Below are 22,128 nucleotides of genomic sequence, written 5' to 3' on the forward strand. Positions count from 1 at the left end.
TTATTATTCCTAACTTAGCATTGACATGTATAGTTTCATGTATTCATTCATCAATTGAACACCTTCTATTTTCTAGGTACTATATGAAGTACTGAAGTTAAGGTAAATAAAGTTACACATCTCAAGGACATAGACTTTTTGATTGAAGGTGCTAACAGGATATGTCATGGTAGTTAAGAGTTATAGAATTAGGCAGACCTGGGTTCAAATACTTACTTTGCTACTTAATAGCAGTATGACCTTGAGTGTGTTACTTAATATCTCTGTACCTCAGTTTCCTCATCTGTATTTCTGGGTAAAGTCCCTGAATTAATTTCTGTAAACTACTTCTAAAGGCCTTGGCACACAGTAAGTGCTCAATAATTGTTATGTTATTATTAATACTATTACTACTTCTGCCACAAAAATTATCACACATTAATCTTTGAGTATCTCATCACAGTCCACACTACATCATTCTATGCTGTGGTTCCTGAGGAATCAGATTTGATAGAAAACTCCTTAATAATTGAGCAAGATTTGTTGAAAGATATAAATAATTCAGTATTCTCTAGTTGCACTATTTAACCTAGCTTCTGTTAATTTTAATAATGTGTAAGCAAATGAATTTTAATTTTATTTGTGTTAATTTTATATTCAATTTTATAAAATTGTATTTTAGCTTCAGAATAAGAATTATCACCCTTCCCCCATGTCTACAGCAATACCACTCTGAACACACCACATCTCGTCTGATCTTGGAAGCTAAGCAGGGTCAGACCTGGTTAGTACTTGGATTAGAGGAATAGCTCCCAGAGTTGCTTTGTGTGTAGTGACTTAGCAGTTGGACACTGCTTTCCATTTTATTATTTTGGCATCATTTGCTTAAAAAAGACTTATTAAATGAAATATTATTTATTGGATTGTAGGAAATGCTAAGTTCTTATGTACTTTCCCTGGACTCTGCATAATAGCATAACTCAGTTCTCTGACATCTTTCACTACCAAAAGGAATTTTTGAACCATTATTTCACCTTTCATAATTTTTAAGACCAATGTTTATAAGAAATATCAAGAAATATGTTGCCACCTTAATTTTTAAACATCTTCTGGAATCTTAGGGCTGATGCCTGGACTCTTTAGATTCATTGACACCTTTGATGAATGGCCTCTCAAGTGGAAAACTACTAAGAGTGCTCAGATGCAATTTGCACCTAGCATTGTCATCTCATAATATACAGAAAAATCAAAGGGAGACACTGTAATTGGACTTAGTACTTGGAGGCCTACTTTCATATTTGAAAGTCAAAAATGGAAATCGTAGGATTAACCTTCGCCCAAAGGATGGACATACTTGAGATGAATCAAGTATAAGAAGGACTTACATATGCTTGATGATGGCTTGGGAAAAAGGAACTGTCACATTCAGCATGTTGATTTTCTTTCTTTTTCTTCTTTCTCTTTCCAAAACACAGTCACAAATTTGACTTTTTAGAGTTGACAAATGGCCTAGATTAAATGTTTCACAGAAAACAGAGCAGAATTTAGAGCAGTATTGTATTATTTCTTGGTTAAGCTGAATTTTTTCAGTATGTTTAATTGGTTTATCTCTATCAAGTAGATCAAGTATAAAACTTTAGAAAATAATCGTACTGGTAACCCTATTAAACTTAACAGGATAGGAATAGTGGTAACAGGGAGAAATAAAAACATTAAAAAGTTAAAATGATTGATGACAGCAGGATTCTGGGTTAGTACAGGAAAGGTTTTCCTGTATTACATGAATGTAGTACATGAATGTGAGGAATAACCAGAGAGATACGTTGGTAATCCTCAGAGGGACTGATTTGGTAGGCATTATTAGGGCACAAGTCCGATTTACCTGAGTTTCAAGAGAAAACAGGAGAGTTAAGCATTGATAACTCTTGAGGATCTTTGCTATAGGGAGAGTAGAGTAATGAGGTAATAGATGTTGGGTTAAGGAAAAGAGATTTTTTAAAATTTTTGTTTTTCGGATTTTTTAACCCTGGGAAATATTCTAACATGCTTGTCCATAGGTGATGTGGTTCATTAAAATGGAAAAGTTAATCAGGTAGAGGAGATTGGGGGCAGTTTCTGCAGCATTGACTTTAGGTTGGCAAGAAGGAGTGGGAGCCACTGTATGAGGGGTTATTTTTGGAGAAGAACATGAGCAGTGTACCCATGGCCACAGGTGGGAGGGCAAAATATATGGAAATGAATATAGATAGGTTATTGGTACGATACTGAGAGAAGTTCATCCAGGAAGTTTTCTTCTGATTGCTTCAGTTTTGCAGTGAATTTTCCAGTTCTTTAACTGAGAGTATCTGAGAGAGGGGGAGAGGAAATGGACTAGGAAAATGCAAAAGGAAAGAGAGCTCCAGGAGACTATATTTCAAGAACACGTGGCCTGCTTGTGTATGTACATTACCCACTTGGCCTTTGAAGCTATTACTGGGATCCAGATTTTATTCTTTTCTCTCTTTTGGAAAGTTACTTCTCTCTCATTTCTCAATGCCTTTTTGGTAGGGGGAAATAAAAAACGTGTTTCTTTGAGCAAGGTTAAGTGCCCGTCTTGTCCTGATAAAAAGCTAATTAAACAGCAAAGTATTTTTTGAGAATCTTCAATGTCCAGATATAGCTAATCACTCAGTTGTATTTATTGTTACTAACTAGATGTCAAAATTAAGGAAGAGGACTATTGATATTGATATTGTGGATTTCACTTTGGGATTCTTTTTCAGTTTTTAAAAAACAGCAAAATTTTTTTATTCTTGTTTTAGATGTTCTTAATAGTTGCTCCTCTTTCTGTCCTCTACAACTGGAAAGATGAATTGGACACCTGGGGATATTTCAGAGTCACTGTTTTACATGGAAACAGAAAAGATAATGAATTAATTCGTGTAAAGCAGAGGAAATGTGAAATTGCCCTAACAACTTATGAAACACTGCGCTTATGCCTGGATGAACTTAACAGGTAATGGGAATAATAAGAATGGTTGTATTAATAGTCTGTTTACATCCCTTTATATTAAGTTTTTTTTTTTTTTTTTTTTTTGAGACAGAGTCTTGCTTTTGTGTTTTTAGTAGAGACGGAGTTTCGCCACGTTGCCCAGGCTGGTCTCGAACTCCTGAGCTCAGGCAATCCACCCACCTCAGCCTCCCAAAGTGCTAGGATTACAGGTGTGAGCCACCATGCCCAGCCTATATTGTGATTTTTTAAAAAGGAATAATGATTATTCCTTTGCTTGATTTAATTTCATTTTAGAATTATTGAAATATTTAGTTCATAATAACTTATGAACTATAATAACTTATGAGAAGGAAAAACCTGCATCAGGTTTTCTAGAATTTCTTATTCTATTTCTTACATTGAATACAGGATACTTGTTCAAACATTGATTGTTAAAGAATGCTAAGACTTGTTGTAAATCTCAGGTACAGCCTTTTATGCAGACACTGCCTCTGAGCTAGGTCAGTAATTTTCATGAATTATTTCAATTATGGGAGTCTGTTGTGAATATAGAGGGGCAAAAACTACACACACACACACACACACACACACACACACACACACACACACACACACAGAACCACTGTAGCATAGAGTGTGAGAGAGAAGTGACCAAGAGATCACACACACACACACACACACACACACACACACACACACACACACACACAGAACCACTGTAGCATGGAGAGTGAGAGAGAAGTGACCAAGAGATCACACACACACACACACACACACACACACACACACAGAACCACTGTAGCATAGAGTGTGAGAGAGAAGTGACCAAGAGATCTCACACACACACACACACACACACACACACAGAACCACTGTAGCATGGAGTGTGAGAGAGAAGTGACCAAGAGATCACACACACACACACACACACACACACACACACACACACAGAACCACTGTAGCATGGAGAGTGAGAGAGAAGTGACCAAGAGATCACACACACACACACACACACACACACACACACACACACACACACAGAACCACTGTAGCATAGAGTGTGAGAGAGAAGTGACCAAGAGATCACACACACACACACACACACACACACACACACACACACACACACACAGAACCACTGTAGCATGGAGAGTGAGAGAGAAGTGACCAAGAGATCACACACACACACACACACACACACACACACACACACACACACACAGAACCACTGTAGCATGGAGAGTGAGAGAGAAGTGACCAAGAGATCACACACACACACACACACACACACACACACACAGAACCACTGTAGCATAGAGTGTGAGAGAGAAGTGACCAAGAGATCTCTCTCACACACACACACACACACACACACACACACACACACACAGAACCACTGTAGCATGGAGTGTGAGAGAGAAGTGACCAAGAGATCACACACACACACACACACACACACACACACACACAGAACCACTGTAGCATGGAGTGTGAGAGAGAAGTGACCAAGAGATCACACACACACACACACACACACACACACACACAGAACCACTGTAGCATGGAGTGTGAGAGAGAAGTGACCAAGAGATCACACACACACACACACACACACACACACACAACCACTGTAGCATGGAGTGTGAGAGAGAAGTGACCAAGAGATCTCACACACACACACACACACACACACACACACAACCACTGTAGCATGGAGTGTGAGAGAGAAGTGACCAAGAGATCACACACACACACACACACACACACACACACAACCACTGTAGCATGGAGTGTGAGAGAGAAGTGACCAAGAGATCACACACACACACACACACACACACACACACACACACACAGAGAACCACTGTAGCATAGAGTGTGAGAGAGAAGTGACCAAGAGATCACACCAGTGAGATAAGCAGGGAAAAGATTATAGAGAGTATTGGAAGGTACTTTGAGGATTTTGGTCTTTATCCTGAGAGCAATAGAGTGCCCCCTACAGTGTTGTCAGCAGATTACCGATAGGATAAAAATGATCAGATTTGCACTTTGTAAATACCTTAGCTGCTGTGTGTGCAGATAGAGGAGAGCCAAGCTGAATGGAGAAAGACCAATTAAGAGGCTTATTATGTGCTGAATTGTGTCGCTTCTCCTCAACCCCCCTTACACAATTTAAATGTTCAGGTCTCAACCCCAGCACCTCAGAATGTAACTGTGTTTAGAGACAGGTCTCTGATTAAGTTTTAAAGAGGTGACTAAAACCGAGGCTGATTGGGTGGGGCCTGGATCCAGTATCACTGGTATCCTTATAGGAAGAGAAAGAGACACCAAGGACACACACACACCACAGAGGAAGGGACTTGTGAAGACACAGCAAGAAGGCAGTCATCTGCAAGCCAAGGGGAGAGGCCTCAGGAGAAACCAAATTTGCTGACACCTTGCTCTTGAAATTCGAGCTTCCAGGATTGTGAGGAAATAAACTTTGGTTGTTTTAAGCCATCCAGTGTGTGGTATTTTATTTTGGTAGCCCAAGCAAACCAACACAAGGCTTTTATAGTAGTGTGGTCATGGGACCATGGTAGTGAGGTCTGAACTCTTCATAGTTGTTCCAGCAGTAGGCTGGGCCTTGGTAAAATCATTAGTTTCCATCTGCTTGTAGCCTAGATTTCTCTCTACAGGGATACAATTTATACCTTTTAGGTGAAGATTAAAGCGTGGCGTTAGAAACAGTTATCTAGTAAGTCTTTAAAATGTTTAGACATTATAGTTATACTCAATCTGAACTACTGCTAATGAAGGAGTTAATGATATTCCCCCAAAGTCAACCGAAGTTTAGAAAATTAGGTAATTTTTTTAAGGTGATACTTTCACATCAACATTAAAATGATTTAGCATAGGATAAAAATGATGAACAATTGATAGTTGTCTCAAATTTTATAAGCACACAAAAAAGAGAGTAAAAAAATCACTAATTAGCTATGTGGCTTTGGGTAAATTGGCCCATCTGGAAAATGACGGAGGATGAATTAAATCAGTCTTTGTGAAGACTAGTCCCTCAAGCCCAGCTGGAGAGTTGTATTAAAATCAACTTTAATGAGAGTTAATTTGTATAGAATAATTATGCCATTTCAGGAATACAATTTGATGAATCTTGATCAGGGATTGGTAAACTTTTTCTGTGAAGGGCCAGATAGTAAATATTTTAGGCTTTTGGGCCACATAAGTCTCGGTTGCATATTCTTCTTTTTTATTTTTATGACGCTTTAAAATGTAAAAACTACTCTTAGCTTGCTGACCATACAAAAGTGGCCACGGGCTGGATTTGGCCATGGGCAGTAGTATACTGACTCCTAGTTTTGACAAATGAGTGCAATCACTATCCCAAACAAGGTAAAAACTATTTTTATCATCCCAGGACTTTTCTCTTACCTCCTTACAGTGGCTTTTCCTCAACCCTCACCTTGGGCAACTACTGATTTTAATTTCTGCCACTTATAGGTGAGTTTAAGCTATTACGGAGCATGTCAATGGTATTATACAGGAAGCACCCTTTTGTGTGTGTCGCATCTTTTGTTCAGCATGTTTTTTGAGATTCATTCACGTTGAGTGTATCAGTGATTGTTCTTTCTTAATGTTGCATTGTATTCCATTTCATCAATGTGCACATTTTGTTACCCATCCATTTGAGGATGGATTTTTGGGTTTTTCCAGTTTGGGATTATCATAGATAAAACTTCAAGGGATATTTGTATGTAGTAAGCCTTTTTTGGACATATGTTTTCGTTTCTCTTGGAGTAGAATTTCTGTATTATATGGTTAACTGTAGGTTTAGCTTTAGAAGAAACTGCCAAACCATTTTCCACAGTGGTTTTACTCCAGCTAGCAATGTGTGAGAGTTCAGTTGCTTCATATTCTCAGCAACATTTGGTATTGTCAGTCTTTTTGTTTTAGTTATTTTAGTAGGTGTGTAGTAGTATCTTGTAGTGTAATTTGCATTTTTTTGATCCATGTGCACTTGGAAAACAATGTTTATTCTACAGTTATTGGGTGTAGTGTTTATAAATATCAGTAAGACTAGATTGGTTAAGATGTTGCTCAGGTGTTTTCTATCTTTGCTGATTTCCTTTTCAGTTGGCTTACAGTATCTGAGAGGAGAGTTGAAATCTTCAGTTGTAATTGTAGATATGTTTATTTCTCCTTTCACTTCTGTCAGCGTTTAATTTAGTATTTTGAAGCTCTTTATGAGGTGCACATGCATTTGTGATTGTTATTTTTTCCTGATGAATTGATCCTTTTATCTTGAAAAAATATACCTATTTATTTCTAATAATATCTCTTATCTTGATGTTTTATCTGATATGAGCATAGCCATATTGTGGTGTATTTCAGTAGTTTGTTGCTTTTTATTGCCGATGGTACTATTATATAGCTATCCCATATTTTGTCCATTCACCAGTTGATGGACATTTGAATTGTTTCCAGTTTTTGACTGTATGAATAATGCTGCTGTCTTATGCTTACTGCATGTGAATAGCTTTTCATGTTTTTATTGCAGTATATCTGTTCTTAATATTTGGAGTGAGTCTCCAAATACTGCTTTTTCATCCATTCGGGTAATCTTTGCCTCTTATTTGGGTATTTAGACCATTCACTTTGAATATAATTATTGGTAAAATTGGATATAGAGCTACCATTTTTGTCAGGTCTGGGATTTAATTTTATAAATCAAACTTATAAGCTAATAAATTAGCCTGTTACTATTTCATGGATCCTGACAGAAGACTAATCTGAGGCATAGAGAGGTTAAATAATTTTTCTAGGCCTTCACAACTAAGTCAGTGGCAGACATGAGGACTGAACCTTGACCATCTAACGCCAGACCTCAGGTTTGGTTTTGTTTTGTTTTTGAGACAGAGTCTTGCTCTGTTGCCCAGGCTGGAGTGCAGTGGTGCTATCACAGCTCACTGTACCCTCAGTCTCCCACCTCAGCCTTCCAAGTAACTAGGACTACAGGCATGCGCCACCATGCCTGGAAAATGTTTTTATTTTTTGTAGAGACAGAGTCTCCCTGTGTTGCCCAGGCTGATCTCAAACTTTTGGACTCAAGTGATGCTCCCACCTCAGCCTCCCAAAGTGCTGGGATTACAGGTGGGAGTCACCATGCCTGGCCAGACCTTAGGTTTTTAACCAATATACTGTACCACCCCAAAATATGTTTTGCAATTAGATAAATGTAATAAATTCTTCTATCATAGCATCAGTCATTTTAATTATTTCTTACCTGTCTGTCCCCTTAGACTGTAAGCTCTTTGGTGTAGGAGATTTTTATCTTTAATTTCTGTATCTCAGTACTTTTAGCACATAAGAGTTGCCACATAAATGTTTTTTAGGTGACTGTTTTTTCTGATTGTTATAAATATTGTTATAAATATTAAACAAGAATTCTGAAGTAGAATTATGTAACTATAAATCATATTTATAAGGTTAGAGGAATGTTTATGATTTTATATTTATTTAGTTGTATTTATTTGTTCAAATGCCTTTATTTTGTTTGTGTTTGGCAAATATTTAAAATAATTAATATTTTACCTGAGCAAATATTAAGTTGTTTTTGTGAGGATAGTGCTCTGTGCGTTTATCACAGATACTCTGCGGAGGGGATGAACGTGCTATGTAACGTGAGTGAGCCATAGTTTTTTTCTTACCGCTGTTATATTTTTTACTTCATTTCAGTTTTTATCAAAGTTAAGTATGTGTATGATTTAAAGAGCCAAACATGATAAAAGGCTTTTAGTGAAAAACTGCAGTTCACTGTCCCCCAATTACCTTTATCTCAACTCTTACTGATCTTCATAGTCTTTACTTCCTTATTGCTAAAGAACATGTTTATGCTGCAACTTTTCAATTTTCCTTTAGTTTTCAGCATCATCTATTGATTTCTTCTTAAGGAAAATTAGGATTTTTGCCCTTCTCTTGCCCACTTTAGGATGACCTGGCCCAGCTACTTTGTGCAGTGGGAGGATTCTTCAACAGACTATTGAGCATTTACATGACTCCAATTTCCAGAGGCATCTGGAGCCACCAATTCTTAACTTTTCAAGAATGTGTAAATAGTACAAATTAGATTGCTTCTTGGCTTTTTCCACTATTGGCATAGGACACTGTAGTCTCTGCTTTTGTCAGCCATCTTGTCCATGTTCTTTTCAGCTTCTAGAATTTTTGCTATTTTTCTCCTGTCTTTGTTCTTGAGGCTTCTAGCTTTCTTCAGCTTTATATTAGGAAAATGATGAAATGTATAGAAAAGTTAAAATAACAGTACATGAGCATCTAGATTCCAACAGTTGTGTGTGTGTGTGTATGTATGTATATATATTCAAATGTTGGCAAAATATGTTAATGTATGTAAATATGTGTGTCTATGTCTATGTCTTTGTGTATGGTGATGGTAATGTGTCATTTCAGCAAGTTGCATAAAACGTGACATTCTTATCCCTAAGTATTTTAGCATGGATTTCCTAAAACTAGTGATACTTCTTGTCATACCACATTATCATTGTCACACACAAGAATATTAATAGCAATTAAAATTTCCTCAGTTATTCTCAAAACATCTTTAATATCTAATGTTTATAAAGCAGGATTCAATAAAGGTTCAGGTGATGAATTTGGTTAAGTCTGTTTATTCTTCTAATCTACATAATTTTTCCGACTTGTATTTTTTAATTATATGACTTTTTGAGAGGACCAGGCCAGTTCGTTGTTTTAGGATATCTCACATATTAGATTTGTCTGATTACTTTCTCAAGATATATTCATCTGTCATCTGTATTTTAGTAAAGTGGTTTTGGCCCAAAGGCTTAAATAGATTCAGATTAAACATTTTTGGCAAGAATGCTTCATAAATGATGCTGTGGACTTCATATTGCATCACTTCAGGAAGTACCTAATATCAGGTTGTTTGACTGTCAGTGATACCAAGTTTGTCCCACAGGTTAAGAAGGTTACCATCATCAGATCTCTCCATTGTAAAGATATGTTTCTCCCTTTATAATGATCAAATAATCTGTGGAGTGATACTTCGCCACCATTTAAATATTCTGGTATCCCTCAATCCTTTTACTTAGTAGTATTACCACATACAAATTGTTCTTGTCTGAATCAGTTACTTTATTAGGTTTGACAAAATATTTTTCTGATTTTATTATTTCTTTTCTACACATTAATTACCGGTATTCTCCTGTAAAGGAAAGCTTTCTCCATTAATTAGGAATTAACCACAATTTTGACTTTAAAAAAGCAAGGTGAATGCTTGATTCTTTTGCTTTAATGACCAATTTTTGGAGTAAGAAGTTAGCATAATGGTCATCTACAGTGGTGGCAAAGTTTCTTACCCCCTTCGCTTGCTGGCTTGCTTGCTTGCTTGCTTTCTCTCTTTCTTTCTTTGTCTGAATATTGCTATGGACTTGAGGATTATTGAAGTATATTTGACATAAAATGTACCCTTGTAAGTTAGAATGATTTTTTGTAAATTTTAAAAGTTGTGCTATTACCACAGTCTAGTTGTAGAACATTTCCATCATCTCAGAAAGTTATTTGTCTATAGTCAGTCCCTTCTCCCATCTCCAGTCCCTGGCAACTACTGATCTGCTTTCTCTTTCTATAGATTTGCCTTAATTGGGCGTTTCATATAAATGGAGCCATTCAATATAAAGTCTTTGGTGTCTGGCTTCTTTCACTTAACATAATGTTTTTGAAGTTCATCCATATTGTGGCACATTTCAGTAGTTTGTTCCTTTTTATTGCTGAATGATACTATTATACAGCTATCCTGTATTTTTTCCATTCACCAGCTGATGGACGTTTAATTGTTTCCAGTTTATGGCTATACAGATTTGCTGCTGTGAACATTCACATACAAGTCTTTGCACCTAAGTTTTCATTTTTCTTGGATAGATACCTAGGAATGGAATTGTGAGGTCTTATGCTAAGTATATGTTTAACTTTTTAAGAAACTGCCAACTGTTTTAGAACAGTCACTGTGCTTTTCCAAAAGCAGTGTATGAAGATTCTAGTTTCTCCACATCCTTACCAACACTTGATATTGTTAATCATTTTTATCATAGCCATTCTAGTGGGTGTGTTGTGGTATTTCATGTTTTAATTTGCAGTTCTCTAATAACTAATGATGCTGAGAATTTTTTAATGTGCTTATTTGACATCTATATCTTCAAATAGACATTTGGTGTCTATTAGAATCTTTTGCTCATGTTTTAATTGGGTTGTTTTAAATTTTGTTGAGTTATAATAATTTTTTTTTTTTGAGACGGAGTCTTGCTGTATCACCAGGCTAGAGTGCAGTGGCGCAATCTGGGCTCACTGCAAGCTCTGACTCCCTGGTTCAAGTGATTTTCCTGCCTCAGCCTCCTGAGTAGCTGGGACTACAGGCACACGCTACCATGCCCAGCTAATTTTTGTATTTTTAGTAGAGACGAGATTTCACCATGTTGGCCAGGATGGTCTTGATCTTCTGACCTCGTGATCCACCAGCCTCAGCCTCCCAAAATGCTGGGATTACAAGCATGAGCCACTGTGCCTGACTGAGTTGTAATAATTCTTTATATATTCTGTATACAAGTCCTGTATCAGATTATGATTTGCAAATATTTTTGCCTAGTCTGTAGCATGTCTTTTTATTTTCTTAATGTTGTCATTGGAAGAGCAAAAGTTTTTAAATTTGATGAAGTCCAACTTACCATGCTATTTTTAATTGACTATAAGTTTTGTGTCATATCTAAGAAATATGTGCCTAATCCAGTGTCACAAATTTTTTTTCCCATTTTTTAAAAGTTTGAGTTCATATTTAGGTCTGTGATCTGTTTTTAGTTAATTTTCACGTGTGGTGTGAAGTGTCTAAATTCATTTTTTTCATAGAACTCCTGGATTTTTCTTTATATTCAGTATTTTCAGTTGTAGTCAATATTCATAACAATGCTCAAATATTCCAATTAGGCTGGTGTCTCTATTCTTTGGACATATTCGCATTTGTCTTTAGATACATTTGTGCTTTTCGGCTGTTCAGTGTTTCCCACAACATATGCCTGAAATCAGCTGTTTCTCTATTTTTCCGTGAGGCAAAATGGTCTCTTTCAGTGAAGAGACCACTATGGGTGCTCACTGCTACTGGGGTAACAATCAACTCTAAACTTTCTTATGGACAGAGCTATGGAATATAGCTTTTAAAAATCATGAGTTTATATTGATATTTTTCATTCAGAAAAATATTGCAATAAAACATTGCAAGTTTTATTTCTTTTATATTTGTTTTTCTGGTTTGTTACTTTAAAAAATTCCTTTATTGTCATTTCAGTGATGTTTAAATGAAATTTTTTTTTTACCATCATTAAAGAATGTCTGTACCCTTTCTTTTCTGCGCATTTTATTTTTGTCGACTGTCCAAGGCTGTGACCATTTAACTAAGTGGGTAAGAATCCAATGCAGTCATCAAAGAGTAAAAAGGAAAAAATAATTCCAAAACTTTGATAGAGAAAGCTACTGTCTAAAATTGTAAGGACTAAGAAAGGAAGTTTTCTCAACCTCACCCTTCTTTTTTCTTACTTTATAGTTTGCAGTGGTCAGCTGTCATTGTAGATGAAGCTCATAGAATCAAGAATCCAAAAGCTAGAGTAACAGAAGTTATGAAAGCTTTGAAATGTAATGTCCGCATTGGCCTCACTGGAACCATCCTTCAGAACAACATGAAGGAACTGTGGTGTGTTATGGACTGGTGAGGGAAAACACTTTTTAAAAATTGTTTAATAGTTCTTCAGCTGAATACTGTCTTGTCTGCTAATCATTAGTTTCCAAACAAACGAAACAGTCATTTGTCTGGTTTTAGATGTGTTTGATCCCAGATGTGGTATACAGAGTAGAGAGTCCCATGAAAACCTATCTTTATATATATTACTCTTGGTCCCTGAAGTAAATATACGTGTTCACTGCCAGTTTCATCTTCATATTATAGTTAGAACCTGAAACTGTCGTAAAGAAAGAACATTCTGTTTTCTTGGCTTTTGTTTTTGTTACCATTGATAATCAAGTAATGTAGTATATCTCTTAGCAGCAAGAAGTTAGTGTTTTTAGATAATAAAGCCCTTACATTTTTCTTATTGTCTTTACAAAGGGCTGTGCCAGGCCTTTTAGGGAGCAGGACCTACTTCAAGAAGCAGTTTTCTGACCCAGTAGAGCATGGTCAGAGACACACGGCAACAAAGAGAGAACTAGCCACTGGCCGAAAGGCCATGCAAAGACTTGCCAAAAAGATGTCTGGCTGGTTTCTCAGGCGCACCAAGACTCTTATCAAGGATCAGTTGCCTAAGAAGGAAGACCGGGTAAGAACCGCATTTGTGTATATTATTAATTTGTGGTCATATATTTTTTTTCCTTTTTAAGAAAAAGTCTGTCTCTTGTGGTATTTTGTAAATACAGTTTTTTGCCTTTTATTCTGTATGGAAAAAAATTGTTACGCGCAGGATTTCAGAAACCATTGATTGAGCTCAGTTGTTTTCCTTACTGACTTTATTAACCTGTTAGCTAACAGGTTTATTATTAGTATACATTAAACTCATTTCTCATCAAAACCTTTTTTTTTTTTTTTTTTTTGGAAACAGAGTCTGGCTCTGTCACCTACGCTGGAGTGCAGTGGCACGATCTTGGCTCACTGCAACCTCCGCCTCCCGAGTTCAAGCGGTTCTCCAGCCTCAGCCTCCCAAATAACTGGGATTACATATGTGCATCACCACGCCTGGCTAATTTTTTTGTATTTTTAGTAGGGACAGGGTTTCGCCATGTTGTCTAGGCTGGTTTCGAGCTCCTGACCTCAAGTGATCCACCTGCCTCGGTCTCCCAAAGTACTGGAATTACAGGCGTGAGCCACTGTGCCTGGCCTCATCAAAACTTTTGATGCAGTTTTTCCCCAGTAAAGAAGGAAGAGCTTCCCTCTGCAGTGTGTTTTCTGTTCACACTTTGTCCTTCCTATACTGTGTACTATCCACCTCACAGTGTATTCTTTGGTACCTTAATTCTAGCTGTAGGACCAAAGTGGTTAAGAGCTTTTTAAAAAATATATAGGTTTGTTTCTTGTAGAATGCTATTTGCAGTTACACAACTAACCTAACTTTTAGAATTTGTAGGAAAACTACATTGTTAAATTGTTTGAGAAAATATGAGGAGTGGACTTCAAGAGGATTTTAAAAAAAAATAGTAGTCTTCTTTTATAGTTCTTAATCTTGTGTTTCTTCTAGCTTGGGCGATGGAATAAAGGTTCTATAGATTACTATGGAACTAAACCTAATTAATGTTGTCCCAAATAAGGGCAATCCTATGAAATGCCCTCTATTTTAGTGTATCCTCTTGATTGTTTCTTTAAAAAGATAGATTTGGAAGGAAAGTATGATATTGATATGCAAGTTGGGGAAATAGATACATCTGACTTTTGATATTTATCTAAGGCAAATATTGTTACTAAATTGAGATACTTCATGAACTCTCACTTTTAAAAATGTTTTATGCAACTTTCATATATGTGATTTAGCTATCTGTCTAGTAGGAACAATACAAAAGTGTAAGAAAAGAATTGTTCATAGAGGTTTAGAGCTTGGGCTCTGAAATCAAATACTATTTGATTAGAGTATTTGTGACTTGGAGCTCCTCTGCTTAGAGTTTTGTGACTTGGAGCAATTTGTGAGGCCCTGGAACCTGGATTTCTTCCTCTGTTAAATGGTAGTGATGATAATAGCGCCTGCCTCACATGGTTACTCTGAAATGCATGACACATAAGAAATATTGAGTAATTGGTACTATGTTTAATAATAATAAATAACTCAAGATACCTTCGTACTTCAATCATTGACCACCATCTTCTATATTGTCTTTTTTTCTTATATGTACTTTTATATTTAAGGTTGGGGTCAGGCTGTACTAAATATTTTATATAAACATTCTTTAAAAATCTAGCATTGGGAGGGGGCAGGCTGGATGTGTGCTGCCATGCATCCTTCTTCAGTCTGGTTTGGGTCTTTAAAAAATAAAAGATAAAAATAGCTTCCAAAAGAGTTGTGGTCGTCCTGGCTAAAGGAGCAGAGGAAATGGAGGCAGTCAGCCCTGTAGACATGATGAGACAAGGTGAGATTAAGGTCACCATTGCAGGTCTGGCTGGAAAAGACCCAGTACAGTGTAGCTGTGATGTTATTTGTCCTGATGTCAGTCTTGAAGATGCAAAAAAGAGGGACCAAATGACACGATGTTTCTAACAGGAGGTAATCTGGGCGCACAGATTTTATTTGAGTCTGCTGCCTTGAGAGAGATACTGAAGGAACAAGAAAACGAGAAGGGCCTCATAGCTACCATTTATGCAGGTCCTGCAGGTCTGTTGGCTCACGAAATAGGTTTTGGAAGTAAAGTTACAACATACCTACTTGCTAAAGACAAAATGATGAATGGAAGTCATTACAGCTACTCTGAGAATTGTGTGGAAAAGGACGGCCTGATTTTTACAAGTCGGGGGGGGCCTAGGACTGGCTTCGCGTCTACTCTTGGGATTGTTTAGGCCTAAGATCCAAAGAGGTGGTGGCTCAAGTGAAGGCTCCACTTGTTCTTAAAGACTAGAGCAGAAAAATGTGACCATCAGTTAGAGAAATAAGCCATTTGGAATCCATTCTCATTGTGTTTTTTAAAAACAGAAAAATGGTAGGTTAATATGCTCAGAAGCCATCATCATTCCTGCTGTTGTGAAGTAACAACTACACAGAGATTTCTCAACCTGTAAATTGTATCCATTTTTTTTTTTTAAGACGGAGTCTCACTCTGTCACCCAGGCTGGAGTGCAGTGGCATGATCTTGGCTCACTGCAAGCTCTGCCTCCCTGGGTTCAAGCGATTATTCTGCCTCAGCCTCCCGAGTAGCTGGGACTACAGGCACATGCCACCATGCCCGGTTAATTTTTGTATTGAGAGACGGGATTTCACCATCTTGGTCAGGCTGGTCTTGAACTCCTGACCTCGTGATCTGCCCACCTCCCAAAGTGCTTGGATTACAGGCGTGAGCCATCACGCCCGGCGTGTGTCTACATTTCTGAGCCTGTTTACAAAATAAACAGGGCATTTAGGAAAAAAAAAAATTAGCATTGTTTTATAGAGACATTACTGTATTTGCTTGTATGCACCTTTGCCTATTTATTGCCAATAATCTGTTGTAGTGATATAAGCATATAAATATTTACAAATATTTATATATTTCTATTTTACAAATAAAAAAATGTCACTGCTTTGTCCTAAAGTCAGGAAGTGCCTTGCCACTTTAAGTTCTTTAAAAGAACTTTTAAAGTGCTTTTGATATTGGATAATCCTTGTGGCCACCCAGAACCCCATGAGTTCAACACCAAAGGCGTCAAAGTGGTCCACTTGCCCCCAAACACAACATGTCTAATTCAGCTTCTAGATCAGAGGGTCATAAGGACCTTTAAGGCTCATTACACCTGGTTCTCTATGGAAAGGATTGTCAATGCTGTGGAAAAGAACCCTGATAGAACATCATGAATGTCTGGAAGGATTACACCATTTGAAGACACCATCGTTGTTACAGAAAAAGCCATGAAAGTCATCATTCCTGGAATAGTAAATTCCTGCTGGAGAAAACTGTGTCCAGATGTTGTGCATGACTTCACAGGATTTACAACAGAGCCAGTCAAATAAATCATGAGAGGCAAAAAAGGTGAAGGGTTTCAAGAGACGGATCTTGGAGAAATTCAAGAGCTACCACACCAGAGGAATTAATCGAAGATGACTTGATGCACATAATTGCTTTCAAACCAGTGCCAGACAGTGAGAAACAAGACATAGAAAAAGCAGTGCCAGAAAACAAATTGACATTAAATAATGTGGCAGAGGGGTTCTGATTATTTGAGACTGCTTTTGACTTCTTTATGACATGGACCCTTCTATGATATGGGCACTGAAACTAAAGCAAATGGTGGAAGAAGGACTGGCACCATATAGAAACATTTTTTAGAGAAATGAAAAGCAGAAATGTCAGACAGAAATTATGACATGTTTCTGTAAAGTTACACCGAGTGTGCCTACCTCTCCTGCCTCCCTTGACTTCCTTTTTACTTCTTTCACCTCTTCATTTCTGCCACCCATGAGAAAACAAGACCAACCTCTCCTCTTCCTTGTTCTCCTCAGCCTACTCAATATGAAGCCCTTTATGATCTACTTCCACTTAATGAACAATAAAGATATTTTCACTTTTTTGTGATTTTCTTAATAACATTTTCTTTTTTTCTAGTTTTATCGTAAGAATATAATATATAATAGATATACAAAGTAGTGTTTCTCGACTATTTATGCTATGCTGTTGTTAAGGCTTCCAGTCAACAGTAGGCTATTAGTAGTTATGTTTTTGGGGAGTCAGAAGTTATACATGGACTTTTGACTGTGTGGGGAGTTAGCACCCTAGCGCCATCCATGTTCAAGAGTCAACTGTGTAAGGAACATCATGTATTTGTTCATATTATGATTTCTTTTAATTAAAAAAATTCTGTGAGGTTTATTTGAAAATGAAATTATACTTTATATTATCCAGGGTGGGGTGGAGAGCAAAGAATATAAGACAGTCAGGAGAAATCATCATAATGATGTAAACAGAGGGAAAAATTAGTTTATTAGTTTATAGCAATTTTCACTATTTTTTTTGAGACAGTCTCGCTCTGTCGCCCAGGCTGGAGTGCAGTGGGGTGATCTCAGCTCACTGCAACCTCTGACTCCTGGGTTCAAGCTATTCTCCTGCCTCAGCCTCCCGAGTAGCTGGGACTACAGGCGCGTGGCACCACGCCCAGCTAATTTTTGTATTTTTAGTAGAGATGAGGTTTCACCATGTTGGCCAGGATGGTCTTTATCTCTTGACCTTGTGATCCGCCCTCCTCGGCTTCCCAAAGTATTGGGCTTACAGGCGTGAGCCACTGCGCCCGGCCGATTTTCACTGTTATAATCTGTGAAATCAGATGTAGATTATGATTTTTATTATTGCTATAAACAAAATACTAATAACTACCTTGTATTTTATCTTGGCAGATGGTGTATTGTTCTTTGACAGATTTCCAGAAAGCTGTCTATCAAACAGTGTTAGAAACAGAGGACGTGACTTTGATACTTCAGTCTTCTGAGCCTTGTACCTGTAGGAGTGGCCGAAAAAGGAGAAATTGTTGTTATAAGGCAAGCATTTCAATATATTTTATAATCATGCCTTTGATTACATAGTACTCTCTTCTAGTGTAAAAGAAAGTAGCGGATGATAAAATACCTTTTCCTCAGACAGTTCTTTAAAGCTATGTCTTAAAAATAGTTTTCAAAAATATTTTACAATATCAAATAGTAATCACATATAAAATACAATATTCAAATATATTTTCAAAAAGTTAATTTCAGAAAGTAAGCTTAATTTTGATATCCTCCATTTTAGCTTTTTTTGGGATGTATCCTTTCATTTTGAAATTTCATTTCATTTTCAAGAAGTTTCTCATTATCCACTAATAGTAAACGAACATACTCTTGTATAGGAGGCTTAAAATACTATTCTGATATTAGATATAGTGTCAATTTAATAGAAACTGAGTATCAAAGTGTTTTTTTGTAAGAAACAAAATTTATTTGTACTTTTTTTAACCTTCTGTTTTTATTTCCTGTTTATGTTTCACCTCTGTTTTATTAAATTATGTCACATATCTGTGTACATAGAGGAACCCTAAGTGAATATTTATCTGGTTTGATATTTATTTGGTCTCATTTATTTTGCTGTTTTTAACTACTTCCCTTTTTTGTAATAGCCCAGTTTCCTAGGAGCCTTGGAGCATAAATGAGAAGGGGTCTGCATAGCACTGCCACTGCACTTAGATTTCATTACCAGGCACCTCGTAACAGCAACATTTCCATCACTGTGTGTCATGAGGATAAATACTTTCTGTAATAAGGATTTTCTCCCTTTATGAAAAATATAATTGTATTATGATTTACCAAAAGTATGATTCCACATTAGCTATTTGTGGATATTTTGTGCAATAGTTGACCATCATTTTCTTGGAATTTATTGTGCCAAAGTAACCGATAATAAATGCTACTATAAGTGATACATTTTATGATGTAAGCAGGTGCATAGCTATGTTGGTCCTTTTTATTTTCTATATTTTTCTGGTTACAGACCAATTCTCATGGTGAAACAGTGAAAACCTTGTATCTCAGTTACCTTACAGTTCTTCAGAAGATAGCTAACCATGTCGCGCTACTGCAAGCTGCTAGTACTTCCAAACAACAGGTTTGGTTGGCATTTTACATTTCTTTGTGATGCTATTGTTGTGAATATTTTATAAAGTTTTAAAATAGTTATTAAATAAAGTTTTTGTGGATGAAATTTAAGAGGAAACTGATTTGCTTATTTTTAAATGTAGATATCAAGGAGTATATGCACTTAAGTTTTTAATCAAAGTGAACAAATTTAAGCTTAATTTAAAATAACTATTTTTTATGCCTTTAATAATGTTCATATCTTTATTTTTCAAAACATTCTTTGGTATAATTACTAAATAACATATTTGATGGGTCAGTTCTATTCCTCTAATGATGTCTGTAATGGTATTTAATCTACTGGGTAAAATGAGGATTTATAATAATTTGTATATTAAATATTAGGGCTGTTTACCAAACTGGCAAAAATCAGAAATTTCAAAGTTTACTTTGGTTGTTTCCTTTTATTCTAGAGCACACATAAATGAAAAGATGTTTTTGTAATGATTTTATATTTTTTTCTGTTATAGTTGATGCCATTTAATGTAATTTTGAAATCTCGTAAGAATTTGTTATTTTTCTTTGATAGTACTCTTTACTCTTTTTGGGAGTATTTAGCACCTTGTTTTGGAAATCTTAAAAAATCTTTGAAAAGTAATGATCAAGTTAATAACCACATCATTAAGAATTCAACGCCATATGTTTAACATATAACTTTAAGAGTTTTTGAATTCTTAGTCTGACTTAGGGAAGCAAAAATCTTCAAAGTAATACATTCTTTCTAAAAAGAATTTTTTTCATAAATTATTTCAATTTATACGGGTTTGAATGTGTTAAGTGGAAATATCTTTTCTTCTGCCTTTTCCCTTCAAGGAAACACTTATCAAAAGGATATGTGATCAAGTATTTTCCAGATTCCCAGATTTTGTGCAGAAAAGCAAAGATGCAGCCTTTGAAACACTTTCTGACCCTAAATACAGTGGAAAAATGAAGGTAAATGACCCTCTTTCAGGTTGCATACAGACATGATACACAAAATATTCAGTGGTATGACAGAGACGCCAACTAATCAGAACAGGTGCTCAGTCATTCAGAAGAGATGGTGGCTATGGACAAGTGGTGCAGTTGTATCAGCATTTACTAGGTCACTATGAACCCCGAATACAGATGTGTGCACTCGGTAGGTCCTCTGTAGTAGTTGCTTCAAATATACTTCAAATTTTCCTTATTGATGTATTAGACTTATGCCCTCTTAAAATGCGTGTGCTGTTACCACATAGATAATAGCTTGTCTTCAAATGTTTAAGGAAATAACCTCCAGAAATATAAAAGCTAATGCAAAACAGCGGGGTAAGGAAAGGCATAGCTTGGAATTAGAGAAAGGAATTTCTTGAAGAGTTTAAGATGGGCAAGGTCTGTATGTCTAGAATTTTCTGCATGTTGTTTTTACTTGCAGAACTAGATCGTAAAATTGCAAATAGTCATTTGTCATACACAGGAAAATTGACCCGTAGCTGTGCTGCTCTTGGTAATGTGTTACCGAGGGAAGGGTGGGAAAAGTAAGGCTAAGTTCTCCAACCTTGACCCAGGCCTTGGGCATTGCCTGTGGCAGCAGCATGAAATGCTGACAGCTTCCTGCCTCCTTGCAACAACAGAATTTGTTTAACCCCTTAGTGTCTATCAAGAATCTTTATTTGTAGATTAACAGATTTTTACAGAAAAAAACTCAACTTTGTTATAATTTTTAAAAGGTAAGTTCTTTTTGACATAAAAAGAATAAAAAGGAAGTAATTCAAAGCAGTTTTTGTTTTTTTTTATTATAGAAATATTTTAGCAATTGATCTAGATAAGTTCATCATGGTTTAGTTTGCTTGGGACCTCTAAAATCAATGAAATAAAATAGAAGGTAGGAATATACATACATACATAAAGACTATTGCATTAAAAACTTGTTTTTAAAAAATAAGTGTTTATATTAATGATGATATCATGTGATTTATTATCACAACAAATAATTCAAATCTAATGATATTTCCTAAGGTAGCAAATCTATTTTTGTCATCCATTTCATTGACTTTAATTATTTTTAAATTAAAATATATAAAAAGTCCGGTTTAGAACTGAGCACTTACTATCCCACAGTTTAAACCAGTAGAACATTTCCAGAAATTATAGCCTCCTCTGAAAACTGCATTAGCCATTGCTACTCATTTAAATTTTATTCCCTGTGACTCTTCACTAAAAAATTACCAGTCTTGAAATTAAGTTTTATAACTCTGCATTTTATATTTTTTATATATTCATTAATATGTACTTGTAAAATATAATTTTAAAGTTAATCTCCCTAGGAATAATAGTGTCTGATTAAGAGAATGATTAGATTTGATTTGATTTTAATTTTTAGGGGGGAAAAGGCAAGCATAAATTGTTGCTGGAGGCTGGGTAGTATTTTTATATGTGAATGATGCAGGTAATTTACTTGCTTTGGAGAGAGCACCAACCAAACAGATGGATAGTAATAAGCTAGGGATATATTTTTAGGACTATGTTAAATCATTTGACTGACAGCATCATCTGGTCATATATTGATTTGGTAATGCAGACTTACAGGCTTATCATAGAATCATTGCCTATGGGTTTAAGAACTCTAAGAATTGAGTTGCATTTACTTTTTGAATTCAGGTGATAAAAGATCTTTGTTTAGCTTGTCTTGTCACAGGTCAGCCTGCAGGTGCAAGGACTCTGAACAGAATGCCTGCTATAATCTTTATAGCCTCAAAGCTACACTCATGACCCCAACTCTTTCTCTTGTGTCAGAGTTTTGAC

At 36.1% G+C, this 22,128-nt stretch overlaps 1 protein-coding gene and 1 pseudogene across 7 annotated transcripts in view; both read left to right on the top strand.

Moving 5' to 3' along the window:
* ERCC6L2 (ERCC excision repair 6 like 2) overlaps positions 1 to 22,128 on the top strand; it is a 167,254-nt gene that overhangs the window by 32,808 nt on the left and 112,318 nt on the right. For all 7 annotated transcript variants that reach the window (XR_008509835.2, XM_054520289.2, XM_024252413.3 and 4 more), the window contains 6 exons: positions 2,781 to 2,974; positions 12,594 to 12,755; positions 13,152 to 13,359; positions 18,097 to 18,237; positions 19,220 to 19,333; positions 20,176 to 20,295. Coding sequence is in view for 6 of the 7 variants with exons in the window: in XM_054520289.2 (XP_054376264.2) it covers positions 2,781 to 2,974; positions 12,594 to 12,755; positions 13,152 to 13,359; positions 18,097 to 18,237; positions 19,220 to 19,333; positions 20,176 to 20,295 (939 nt within the window). In the remaining variant the exon portion in view is untranslated. The remainder of the gene's footprint in view (positions 1 to 2,780; positions 2,975 to 12,593; positions 12,756 to 13,151; positions 13,360 to 18,096; positions 18,238 to 19,219; positions 19,334 to 20,175; positions 20,296 to 22,128) is intronic.
* Positions 14,356 to 18,089, top strand: LOC103891501 (Parkinson disease protein 7 homolog; annotated as a pseudogene).

The sequence above is a fragment of the Pongo abelii genome, chromosome 13 (assembly GCF_028885655.2).
Source record: "Pongo abelii isolate AG06213 chromosome 13, NHGRI_mPonAbe1-v2.0_pri, whole genome shotgun sequence".
In the NCBI taxonomy this organism is placed as follows: Eukaryota; Metazoa; Chordata; class Mammalia; order Primates; family Hominidae; genus Pongo; species Pongo abelii.